The 13,467-nt window shown below is 37.7% G+C and overlaps 1 protein-coding gene across 2 annotated transcripts in view; it reads right to left on the bottom strand.

Annotated features, from left to right (window-relative positions):
• Positions 1–628: 628 nt before the first annotated feature.
• The window catches only part of adcy8 (adenylate cyclase 8 (brain)), an 87,368-nt gene continuing 74,529 nt past the window's right edge, over positions 629–13,467 (bottom strand). For both annotated transcript variants that reach the window (XM_017495071.3, XM_017495072.3), the window contains 4 exons: positions 8,426–8,572; positions 4,163–4,255; positions 1,485–1,599; positions 629–1,335 (listed from right to left, as the gene is read on the bottom strand). In XM_017495071.3, coding sequence (XP_017350560.1) covers positions 848–1,335; positions 1,485–1,599; positions 4,163–4,255; positions 8,426–8,572 — 843 coding nt within the window. In that variant the 3' untranslated portion in view covers positions 629–847. The remainder of the gene's footprint in view (positions 1,336–1,484; positions 1,600–4,162; positions 4,256–8,425; positions 8,573–13,467) is intronic.

The raw sequence follows: 13,467 nt of genomic DNA, 5'->3' as shown, positions 1-13,467 counted from the left end.
GGCCATGGCGAGAACTTGATGAGTGTGTTTAAGCTACTCAGAGTAAAATGTTTTTGCTTTTAAGTGGCAAAACATTCATAGATATAATGGAATTTACTCCAAAAATTAGGCATAAGAATAAGAGCAATTTATAGTACAAGAGTACTTTTAAATGGTCAAAATTTGCCTTGTGAGGCATCAATACTTTTCTTCTTCTTCTTCTTCTTCTTCTTCTTCTTATTATTATTATTATTACTATTTCATACAAATAAGAGAGATTTCAACTCTAGTATGATTGTGCTTTATGTACATTATTTGTGCACCTGGGCTCATACTACAAAAATAGGGTGTGGTTTAAGATGATGCAACTGTCACAATTGTAAATGCTTAAGATTTACTCGTAGTTGCTCTGAGTTGGTCTGAATTTTAATTTTTTTTTATTACTCCCAGCTTCTAACTATTTTTTTTTCCCCCTTCTCAGATTTTATGAAACTTTACATATCAGCCCAGACTGTGGAAAACAGGTCCATAATTTGCTGAACTTATAACTTTTCCAAAACTCTCAATATGTAGTACATCCAAGGAGCATCAGTGATGGGCAATAATCCAGTGTTTAAAAAAATCTGGTCTCCCAAGTATTTATAAAAAATTAAACCCCTTTATTTGTGTTTGAAATACAAAAGAAATACTAAAAAAAAGAAACGGCAATACAGACACGCAGGCAGTTTATCAGTCTTTGGGGCAGCTCAGTCTTTTAGTCAGGCGTTGTGGTGCTTTGCTCAGATTTTATCCTCAGGCCATCTCTATGTTGGTTCAGTATTTTTTTCCATAGTTTTTACTCATTAAAAAATAAATAAAGTGGTAGTCTTTACGCCAGTTCATTCTTGTCTGTGGCCATCTCAGCATGGCTGGCATCAGGCCCTGTGGGTGCCAACAGGGTCCTGCGGTTATAATGGCCCTTCATGATGCCTGAGTTGTTGTTCTCGTTGAGGATCTGCTTCTGCTTTTGGCGGTTGAGTGACTGGACAAGGCCAAGCACCACAGCGGCGAGCGAGTATTGTCCTGTAAGCTTGCGGGGCTGAAGGATGAGTGGGTTGGGTTGCACACGGCCTAGAAGGAAGTGCGTTCGGATTTTGCCCTCCTGCTCGCTGATGCCCTTCACATAGATCTCACCACGGTATTCAAAAGCAAAGCCGCGCTCTGTCAGGATGCTGTACGTCTCCTCAGGGACCTGGATTTTTCCACTCACACCTGTGCTGTCCATACGGCTAGCCAGGTTCACTGTTTTCCCCCAGATATCATACTGAGGCTTTTTAGCACCAATCACTCCTGCTACCACAGAGCCATGGGCCATTCCTGAGACAGATAGAGAAGAAAAATAGAGGAAAAGAAAGAACATGTGAAAGAAGTTCAGAAACCAGAAGTAGAAGAGAAGAGACAAGAGTGGAATTTTCTGAAGTTCTCCCAGAATTTCAGTATATTTGTTTGATGAAATGGTCTCTTACCAATACGGAGTTGGAAATTGTTAAAAGAGTGTTTGTTGATCTCTTGTATGCTCTCATTTAGAGCAATAGCAAAGTCGGCCAGAGCACACAGGTGACCCCATTTGTCTTCACATTGCTACAGAAACACACACAGACATGCAGAAAGAGACAAACATGCACATGCTTATTTAATATATCAAGGGCAGTATTCAGAGTTGGTAATTTTAGTCCAAAACTGACATCAATATTTATGTGAGGAAATTTTGCATGTATTCAGATTTCTTCTCTGCAGCTGCTTAAATTGATTTACTGAGCTCTCCATTCACATTTTGCAAATGATCTCTTTTGAGGTTGCCAGATTTTTCTTGAGTAGAAGTGATTGAGATGAGATTTTTCAATAGTGTCTAGACCACTTTCTTTAAACACAAACATTAGCCTTTAAGCCAAGAATAAAAACCTCAGGGAGAGAAAATGTGGTACTGAAGAATGAAATAGTGTTTTTTTCCTTTGCTGTCTAATGACAATTTAAAAATCAAAGCAAAAAAGACTAACATGATGGGTATAGGCTATTATATAGGCAAACACTGAAATAAAGGAATCTAATTGCAGTCTAGTATATTGTTAATGAATAGTCCTAATCAATGCAAAGTTTAGTTTAATTTTAACAGTATGGCCTCTACCATATTAATCGGCAGCTTATAAAACAGCACTTGATACAGCACATCTTTCTATTTTGCATTTTATGTTTTTCATTGCATGGAAAATAAGCAATGTCTTTGATTAAAATGCATCAACTCTCCATACACTAAAAAAAAATACACTACATAGTGGGCATGTTTATTCAGGTGATTGAGAATTTATTTTTTGTTATATTCTGATTTGATTTCTTGTATTTCTTATATTTATTCAAGCTCAGTTATTAACATCTTGATGTGTTATTATTATTATTATTATTCACCAAAATACACAGTTATAATATATATACATTTATATATACAATTACATATATACAAATATATACAGTATCTCACAAAACTGAGTACACCCCTCACATTTTTGTAAATATTTGATTATATCTTTTCATGTGACAACACTGAAGAAATGACACTTTGCTACAATGTAAAGTAGTGAGTGTACAGCTTGTGTAACAGTGTAAATTTGCTGTCCCCTCAAAATAACTCAACACACAGCCATTAATGTATAAAACCGCTGGCAACAAAAGTAAGTACACCCCTAAGTGGAAATGTCCAAATTGGTCCCAATTAGCCATTTTCCCTCCGCGGTGTCATGTGACTTGTTAGTGTAACAAGGTCTCAGGTGTGAAAGGGGAGCAGATGTGTTAAATTTGGTGTCATCGCTCTCACACTCCCTCATACTGGTCACTGGAAGTTCAACATGGCACCTCATGGCAAAGAACTCTCTGAGGATCTGAAAAAAAGAATTGTTGCTCTACATAAAGATGATCTAGGCTATAAGAAGATTGCCAAGACCCTGACACTGAGCTGCAACACAGTGGCCAAGACCATACAGCGGTTTAACAGGACAGGTTCCACTCAGAACAGGCCTCGCCATGGTCGACCAAAGAAGTTGAGTGCACATGCACAGCATCATATCAAGAGGTTGTCTTTGGGAAATAGACGTAAGAGTGCTGCCAGCATTGCTGCAGAGGTTGAAGGGGTGGGGGTTCAGCCTGTCAGTGCTCAGACCATACGCTGCACACTGCATCAAATTGGTCTGCATGGCTGTCGTCCCAGAAGGAAGCCTCTTCTAAAGATGATGAACAAGAAAACCCACAAACAGTTTGCTGAACACAAGCAGACTAAGGACATGGATTACATGGAACCTTCCTGTGGTCCGATGAGACCAAGATAAACTTATTTGGTTCAGATGGTGTCAAGCGTGTGTGGCGTGTGTGGCGGTCTGGGGCTGCATGAGTGCTGCCAGCACTGGGGAGCTACAGTTTATTGAGGGAACCATGAATGCCAACATGTACTGTGACATACTGAAGCAGAGCATGATCAGTATGCAGTATTCCAGCATGATAACGACCCCAAACACATCTCCAAGATGACCACTGCCTTGCTAAAGAAGCTGAGGGTGAAGGTGATGGACTGGCCAAGTATGTCTCCAGACCTAAACCCTATTGAGCATCTGTGGGGCATCCTCAAATGGAAGTTGGAGGAGCATAAGGTCTCTAACATGTCATCATGGAGGAGTGGAAGAGGACTCCAGTGGCAACCTGTGAAGCTCTGGTGAACTCCATGCCCAAGAGGGTTAAGGCAGTGCTGGAAAATAATGGTGGCCATACAAAATATTGACACTTTGGGCCCAATTTGAACATTTTCACTTAGGAGTGTACTCACTTTTGTTGCCAGCGGTTTAGACATTAATGGCTGTGTGTTGAGTTATTTTGAAGGGACAGCAAATTTACTCTGTTACACAAGCTGCACACTAACTACTTTACATTGTAGCAAAGTGTCATTTCTTCAGTGTTGTCACATGAAAAGATATAATCAAATATTAACAAAAATGTGAGGGGTGTACTCACTTTTGTGAGATACTGTATATATTTGCTTGTACTTCCTCATTTGTAAGTCGCTTTGGATAAAAGTGTCTGCTAAATTAATAAATGTAAAATGTAAATATAAAGCATCAGTTTGTATCAGTTATATCAGTTATAAAGCATCAGTGTGCTTTACCTGTTTTTCAGGTGACAAGCCAGACACAGCCATGTATGTACTGCCAATAGTTTTAATCTTCTCAATGTCTTGAAAACGTTCCTCTCCCAACAGCTGTAGAAAGTGGGGAGAGGGCAAAAGAAAGGTCAGGACAGAGTGTGAAAAGTATGAAATAAAGAGTGTTTCAAAGGGTAAAACATAACAATTAGACCTTGAACATTATACAGCCTTTGGGTCTATGAATTTACTGTAAGGTTCCTATATTTCTCTATGCTTAACCACAATAGGTTTAAGGTCTCTAAGCACAAACCTGAAGTCACCACAAGTAGCAAATAACAAACTCCTGTCTCTTTACTCCCACAATCTTGGGTTTTGGCTGTTCTAGAAATAAAGCTGCTGAAAGATTGCCTATACACACCCTAATCCATGGACAAAGACTACAACAATTTTGGATTTAGAATGTAACGATCTTTAGAAAGTATAGTGTGTCATTCCTGGGTATGTACGTAGTCATTCTGTAGTTTTTAGCCTTGTGTTCACCATTTACCATTGTGAACAAATTCAACTAAAGATCACAAAACATTCACTCTAAATGTGGTAATCGCATTTGAAGTCTCTCAACACTAAGATAAAACAAGTGTCAGTGCTAGCAAAGCTTGTGTCCAAGCTATTATTTACTCTAATCCAGCAGCATAATTAATTTCACTGATCTCTTCCTCTATACAATCTATGGAACCTATGCATTTTCCTAGAAATACTATCATAAGCAATCAGATCTCCCTTAGCATGTATCAGATATTTTAAACTATCAGTTATCAAACCATTAACACAGAAAATTGACCTTGACCCATCATAATTTATTAATTATTTTACTATTGATCAATATTAAACATCTCCCTTATCTCCAAGATCCTAAACTGTCAGATAAGCTCATCCTTGCATTGAGAATCACTGGACAGAGCGTTTGAAATTGATACTGTTCTTAAAATGTATTTGAGGAAATGTACAAAAGGTACAAGGAGATAGGAGGCTTCTAGATCAAGGAAACACAGATGCTTCCTACTTGGAAATCATTGTTATAGCATGTGATATAAGCCAGAATTAAGTGCTACTCATACAACTGTATGCAGGGCAGATTTGGCCAAAAACCATACATGCGTCTCTGCAATAAATTTAGATTTTTCTTGCACAATATCGGCTTGATCATGGAGCAGTGCCATTGCCATTGTCTGACAGTTTTACACAGTCTGACACTGTTTTAAGAACAATATTTCACTATGGAATAAATGTTTTGGGTTGTAAATACACTCAGTGATGTTTGGTTTCAGGTTAACTCTGAGTGTAATCAGTAATGAGTACATGAAGATGTATTAGACAGTTAGCCAAATACAATTAGGTAATTATGTCACAGATAAGGTGGTCTCTTTAAAATGATGTTTCTATAACAAAGGTGTCTCAAATACAACAATACTGGTCTTGCAATGGGCATAGGAAGACTTTTGGCTGAAATTTATTCTATAATCAGTCACTCCAGCAGAGCCGCTATGGTTGTAGAGATGGTCCAGAAGCGCTCCTGAAACAGTCCCACTTGTTTCTCTTGTAACTCATCAACAGATAGTCTTAAAATAATTGAAAGTAAATACCACTAAATATTTGCAATTTGGTGTGTTTTTGGTCATTGCTGCATGATAAAGTTCCTCCCAATTAGACTGGATGAATTTCTCTGTAAATTGGCAGACAAAATGTTTCTATAGACTTCTGAATTCATTCTGATCATGAGTCTTCATTGGTCACATATACAGTAGAGCACAGTGAAATTGTTTTCTTCACATACCCCAGCCTGGCAGGAAGCTAGGCTCACACATGATACAGCATCCCTGGATCAGAGAGGGTTAAGGGTCTTGCTCAAGGGCCCAACAGTGGCAGCTTGGCAGGGGCTTGAACCCCAACCTTCCAATCATTAACTCAAAGCCTTAACCGCTAAGCCACCACTGCCACCCCAGATTTCATTCTGCTACTACATCATGAGTTACATCATCAATAAAAATTTATGTGAGCCTGTTCCAGAAGCAGCCATGCAAGCCCAAGCCATGACACAACCTCCACTGACCTTGTATATTTTGGATCATGAGTAGATCCTTTCTTTATCCATACTTTGGACTTTCCATCACTTTGGAAGAGGTTCATCTTGGTTCCAGAACTTTTCAATATGGCCTTCCAATTCTTACTGTTATGATACCTTCACCCTTGCCCTGTGGAGGGTGTTGGTGATGACACTGACTGTTGTTGTTGTTTTTTTTTATTATTATTATTATTTTCATAGCTCTATGTTTCTGTCATCAACTGCTGTTGTTTTCCTTGGCCAACCTGTTCAATGTCTGGATGTTAGTACACATCCAGTAGTCTGTTTTAGGCCCACTGCTCTTTACTCTGTTTTAGGCCCACTGCTCTTTACTTTATATATGCTACCCCTAGGTCAAATTATTCGTAAACATGGAATTAGCTTCCACTGTTATGCTGATGATACACAGTTGTATGTTTCAGCGAAGCCAGAGGACAGACATAAGCTTAGTAAAGTTGAGGATTGTGTAAAGGACATTAGACATTGGATGTTAATTAACTTCCTTCTGCTTAATTCTGATAAAACAGAAATACTTTTATTAGGCCCACGTGTAGCTAGAAGTATCCTTTCTGATCACATGGTTACTCTGGATGGTCTTTCTGTTTCATCATGTGCAGCAGTTAAAGACCTTGGAGTGATTATTGACTCCAGCCTATCATTTGATGCTCATGTAGATAATATTACTAGGATAGCCTTCTTTCATCTCAGAAATATTTCTAAAATAAGAAACATATTGTCACTACATGATGCGGAAATACTAGTTCATGCATTCGTCACCTCTAGATTAGATTACTGTAATGCCATACTGTCTGGATGTTCCAGTAGGAATATAAATAAGCTCCAATTAGTCCAGAATGCAGCTGCTAGAGTCCTAACTAGAACTAGAAGATACGACCATATCACACCGATATTATCCACACTGCATTGGCTCCCAGTAAAATCTCGCATTAATTATAAAATACTCTTATTAACCTATAAAGCACTAAACGGTCTCGCGCCACAATATCTAAGCGACCTTTTGGTTTTATATGATCCGCCACGCCTACTTAGATCAAAAGATGCAGGCTATCTGACGGTACCTCGAATAGTGAAGGCTACAGCAGGGGGAAGAGCTTTCTCTTATAGGGCCCCACAGTTATGGAACAGTCTTCCTATTAGTGTTCGGGACTCAGACACAGTCTCAGTGTTTAAGTCTAAGCTTAAAACGTATTTGTTTACTCAAGCCTACCCTGACTAGATTCTGTTCTACTTTCTCCCTCTCTCCTTTCGCCGAGCCCCACACGAATTTATGGAGATACTAGAGATCCTGATCCTTTCAGCCTCTGGATGGAGCTCAAATCTTCTTTAATTCCAGACTGCTGGGACTACGGCTGCTCTTAACACCATACAGACTTCATATAAATCCATAATGAACTTTTTCACAATATCTGTTGTTACCCAGATGAGGATGGGTTCCCTTCTGAGTCGGGTTCCTCTCAAGGTTTCTTCCTCTTAAAACATCTTAGGGAGTTTTTCCTTGCCACCGTCGCCACTCAGTGGCTTGCTCAGTTGGGATAAATTCACACCTTTAATATCTGTATACCGTGTTGATATTTCTGTAAAGCTGCTTTGAGACAATGTCTATTGTAAAAAGCGCTATACAAATAACATTGAATTGAATTGAATTGAATAGTACACCAGTGGTTTCTTTCTTTTTCAGGAAATTCCAAATTGGTGTATTGTCTATTCCGTATGTTAAGGGCATATGTGCTATGGCAGAGATTGATTTTCACTCTTTTCTCAGCTTCAAAATGGCTTGTTTTTCTTCCATAGACAACTCTCTGGTCTTCATGCTGGTTTATCCTTTTTAATAACAAATGCAGTCTTCACAAGCAAAACCCAGGGCACCACCCAAGAGTAGACATTTAGAGCTATTAATTCTTAATTTACCTACTTTTGGTTGCCTGAAATAGAACTAAAAGTTCATGTAGTACCTAAAAGTTACATCCACATAAATATTGAAATAACCTAACAGAATTTATAACAGGTTTTAACCTAACAGTCACTAGAATACATTCATAAGAACAATAATTGTTTGTTATTTCAATTTGACACACTATTCGCAAAATAATTTCACTTGTGCATGTATACATGTCAGTGTCAGTGTCTGTGTCAGTCCTGACCTCATCAAAGTCAGCAATGATCTCATTTAACAGCCGTAAGCATTCAACTCCTTGATTGTTCATTTCAGTCTGAGAATAGAAATCAGCAAAGCCAGGAATAGAGGCAAACATCACCCCGACAGCATCATAGGAATGGGAATACAACTCCTGTAGAGAAATAAAGTAAAAAATAGGACAAGAGAAGAGAGGGGTCAGTCTAAGAACAAAAAAGCAGATGGGGTGGATGGCATAGAATATTTATAATAGTAAAATGATGAAGTGTGTACTGGTTTGAACCATGTAATATGCATATGTGTTTTCTGATACTTTTATTGTTTTGGCTAAATTTTTTATTTTTATCAATTACACTATTTGGCCAAAAGTATGTGTACCCCTGACCATCACACCTATATGTGGTTCTTCTCAAAACTGCTACAATGAGGTTGGAAATGCACAATTGTTCAGAATGTCTTTGCATGCTTTAGCATTACAAATTCTGTTCATTGGAACTAAGGGGCCCAAACCTGTTCCAGCATGACAATGCCCCTGTGCACAAAATGGGGTTTAACGCTCATCTAATAAAGCACACATAACTGAAGTAATCTGTACATGTTGCACAGCTGCATTACCTGCATTAACAGATAAGCATATACAGTACACTGACTATGTTTACATGCACATCAAATTCTGTTTAAGGTCTATATTCGCGTTGCAGTCATATTCCGAATAAGATTTTTATACGCGTTCAGGCATTGGAATACATAGTTTTTGTAAATATCTCTAATATGGCATTCCTAAATACCTAGCCTACAGCTAAGCATCTGTTATCACCCACAATTTCTTGTGGACTGAGTATGCGCATATATCTCCTTTCAGTGGATTTTCTGAATAAGGCGTTACACACTACAAATTTCAGATTAAAACAGGCATATTCCAGGGGTGGGTATCGGGAATTTGGGGAATCAGATTGTTGTCTTGATCTGAATTGGGCAATCGCAGTCATTGACTAGACAACTAACCTTAAACAAAATGTTATTGCATGTGTGCATTGCAGGAATCGAGCACCAACATATTTACCAAATGATGACCTTCCTCACTGAAGCATATCGTTAAAGCACTTTAAGTGAATTCAATTATTAATAACATTGCCAAGCTGTATTAACTATATAACAGTTGTGTCTAGTCAGAACAGTCATTAGACATTTCATAGACATTTCAGCCTAAACAAGATTTTACCCATCTCCTGACTTCTCATATGGCTATTAGAGCAAGGCATATTTTAGTTGACATGTATCTAAGGATTTTATTTGTAAATATTGTTTATTTAATTATTAATTTTGTATTATATTAAAAATAATAATTTTATCATTTAATTATTATTATTATTATTATTATTATTATTATTATTATTGTTATTATTATTATTATTATTATTCTTAGGATTGATGGATAATTTATCCTGTAGGGATATATAATCATGGGCTGAAGGACATAAGATTGACGTTTTGTGATGCACCCAACTTTTTTTTTTGTTTATACACTGTACTGGTCAAAATGGCCACCAGAGGGAACTAATGCTCTACCACAAATTCCAACACCGCAGCATGAAACACTCACATTCAGAAATGCACATAATAAGCAGTGTTTGATAAACTGCAGCATCATGACTGACCTTCGCACTTTAATGCTCTAGGTCTGTTTGAGTGTGAGTGTGTGTGCATGTGGGATTCAGATCACATTTCTTTGCCAATATGACAATAGCACTGAATCATTCAGCTGACAATGGTAGAGTGACGTAAGTTACTCCATTAAAACACACACACACACACACACACACACACACACACACACACACACACACTAAAAATATATTCATTGTCCCTACTGAAGCATACTATAACAAGTCACCTGATTATCAATGGATGAGATAATTAATGAAACCTAACACACACACACACACACACACACACACACACACACACACACACACACACAAAGGTCTAAGAGATGTATTTTTAATAAGACCCCAGTGCCCTGTTGGCACTATTCACTGAGAGTCAATCCTCCCAGTAAGAAAAACAAATGACTTAGGTCACACACCTATAGTCACACACACAGACACACACACACCCGAACAACACACCAGAACAAAGACACTGTTACAGTCAAGAACCAAGAAATCATGCAATAAAAAAGAGCCACATGAGACAATAGAGATACTGACATTGGAGATTTAGTGAGAGATTAGTGGAGGCAGAGATGAAGATAGTGATGAAGATAATGGCAGTTATTCATCAAAGGTACGCAGAAATGATAGCAGATTTGCGAACATGGAATGGCCTATGAACGACTATGCATCTTATGATTTATTAAGCTATTGTACAACATCAAATCAAGGAGTGATTTGTACGCAATTGATGAATCAGCTTAAACAGCGTGGAAACAGTGTCATGCCTGCTAATCCTTTATTTACATGGCATGCCCCAGTTTATCCTTTTCTAAATCTCGTTTCATTATGAAACATGCCCTAATGTATTTAGGAGTTGCAACATTGAGCCAATGAAATGAAGGCTTTCAGGTTTTCCAGAGTTTCAACAGAATAAAGGATGATGTAATACATCTGTCTTTTGCTATCCTTTGTTTATATCAAAATTAATGGTATCATATAGGTGAATATTAACATTGATGGAAGTGTGCTCTGAAAACTCCCATAGAATCCCACACAGAATCCCACCGAGAACATCTAATCACCTGTGGGTATTAATGTGGCTTGGTTTTTATTTATTTTAATGCTCAAATAGATTGATCAAAGCTTCATTTATTAATTTAAGTCAGACGAATTTCCACCCTGAACAAATTAACAACGCCTTATTTCAAGCCCTGATTTCAAACTCTAACCAGTCATAAACACAATTCTAACCAATCATAAACACAGTGAAAATGAGTTCTGCTTCATGACATTAGTTTTACTTTTAAAACTTTTTAAGTTTTGCTTTAAAGTGAGAAAATGTTTGAGACATAGGCTACTTATTCATTTGAGACCGTGTTTGGTAATATTCACCCCATCAAGTTGTCATGCAAACTACTGACATTATAGGCAAAGTGGCATAAGGTAATGTTTAATGTTAGGAGAAGAAAGATTGATAAACATCACCTACCACCTAAATTCAACAACAATTAATAAGCATGCTTCAGCCAGGGACATCACACTTCCACTATTTTTATGATCAAACTCTAACAATTTTATCAATTACTTGTTGTATCCCTAAACAAAATAATGAAAGAAATGAATACAATCTACCCAAAAAGAAATAAAATCATGTCTGGTGTGTTATACTGTTGATATGAAATAAGGTAATAACTTCCAAAAAAATGTATGATGATATGCAAAACTCTTTGAATAACCTCCTCAAGAGTTCACATCCAGGTCACTGCTTTCTGGTGTCTCTTGTTTGGAAATTTGCCTATTACTCAATCAAAGGACTCGTAGCCTCACTGCCAGACTAAGTCGACAAACAAATCATGAACGGACGAACCACACACCAATGCATGACTCAGCCAGACTGATGAGTCAGAACCTGGCCAAAGAACTCAACTAAGTTCTAAGCCTCCAAGAATACAAAGGTAGACCTATACTTCCTGAGTCATGCTTTGTCAAGGCCAACATGTGAGACATAGACCAAGAAATACTTCAGGCATGGATCAGTCACTGGACATTGAAGCTATGAGCCACCACAATTCCAAAACAAGCTCATGATGTGCACACATTACTCACCAGACTCAGGCCACACAGGGATACACAAAACCTACATGGTTACTGCAAACTCACTGCCAGCCTCCAGGATTGGGAGGGTTACTTTAAAAATGTATTCTGTTACAGTTACAAAGTACTTCATAAAAAATTAATCAGTAACATAATCCAAGTATCACAATATGAAAGTAATGTAATCTGATGATTTTTGGATTATGTACTGTTTATTTTAGAGCTTAAAAACATGTTCAAGGTTTGGACTTGTTTAATAAAATAAATAAATAAATAAATAAATAAATAAATAAATACAGATCACCGTCTCTGATGCTGGTAACATTACATTACAAAAGCATTTCAGGGAACAATTTCTGTTAATTTCTAGCAAATTAACTTTTTAAAATTGATTTGTCTATGCACCAGGAGGTTGTTCATGTGAGCCATGACTGGTAAGAGAGAACCAGGACGATAATCAAGCAGCTGTCTATATTGTGTTACATCAAAGGATTAATTTCTTTGGTTTTAAATGAAAAAAAATTGTAATCCTGATAGTATTCCCATTTTTTTTTTTTTTTTGCAAAATGTAGCTGTAATCTTTGTTTTTTGATGTAACTGTAACAGATTACAATTAACATTTTTTGTATCCTGATTACGTAACACTGCTACATGTATTCCGTTACTCTCCAAGCCACACAGTGACAGTGTTCATCTGGGAACACCTACTGTTTGCTAGAGCATTGTGCATTTTGTTCACCCTTGGTGGTTCATATATAACCCAGTTACGTTGTTGTTTGTACTAGTATGTGTGACCTTTTCCTGAAAATGTTGCTGTTCACAAGTTTTTCAACACATCCCCCTGTTTTGTAAACTACCATTCCAGTTTTCACTCATGGAGATCTAAATAATAGCCAGTCAGATGTAGAAAGTCTGAAAATGGGTGATGTGTGGCCATATGTGTGACATCACAGTGGCACCAGCCGATCATGGGGGTCTGTGAGCTCATGCATGCAATAGAGAGAAGATAGTGCTTTCCACTATTCCACTTTCCGTTACACCACCCCATGACGTTGCATGAGCAGCAACTTAGAAACATGTTGTCAGCTGGCTTCACATGCCTCACAGGCTTTGCTCTCCCTGCTTGGTAGCTGTTGTGTGATAGTGGAGACCAACTGGAGGGTGGGAATTGGCCGTTTTATTGTTTTCTAGGGAGAAAATCAATAAAAAATCTAAATCAAAACAAAACAAAACAAAACAACTAACAATCCCAGAGATCTACTGCACTTGGTGCTATGTCTCTCATTGCTGTGAGGGCTGT

This window comes from Ictalurus punctatus, chromosome 20, assembly GCF_001660625.3.
Source record: "Ictalurus punctatus breed USDA103 chromosome 20, Coco_2.0, whole genome shotgun sequence".
In the NCBI taxonomy this organism is placed as follows: Eukaryota; Metazoa; Chordata; class Actinopteri; order Siluriformes; family Ictaluridae; genus Ictalurus; species Ictalurus punctatus.
This window is presented reverse-complemented; position numbering and strand designations above follow the sequence as displayed.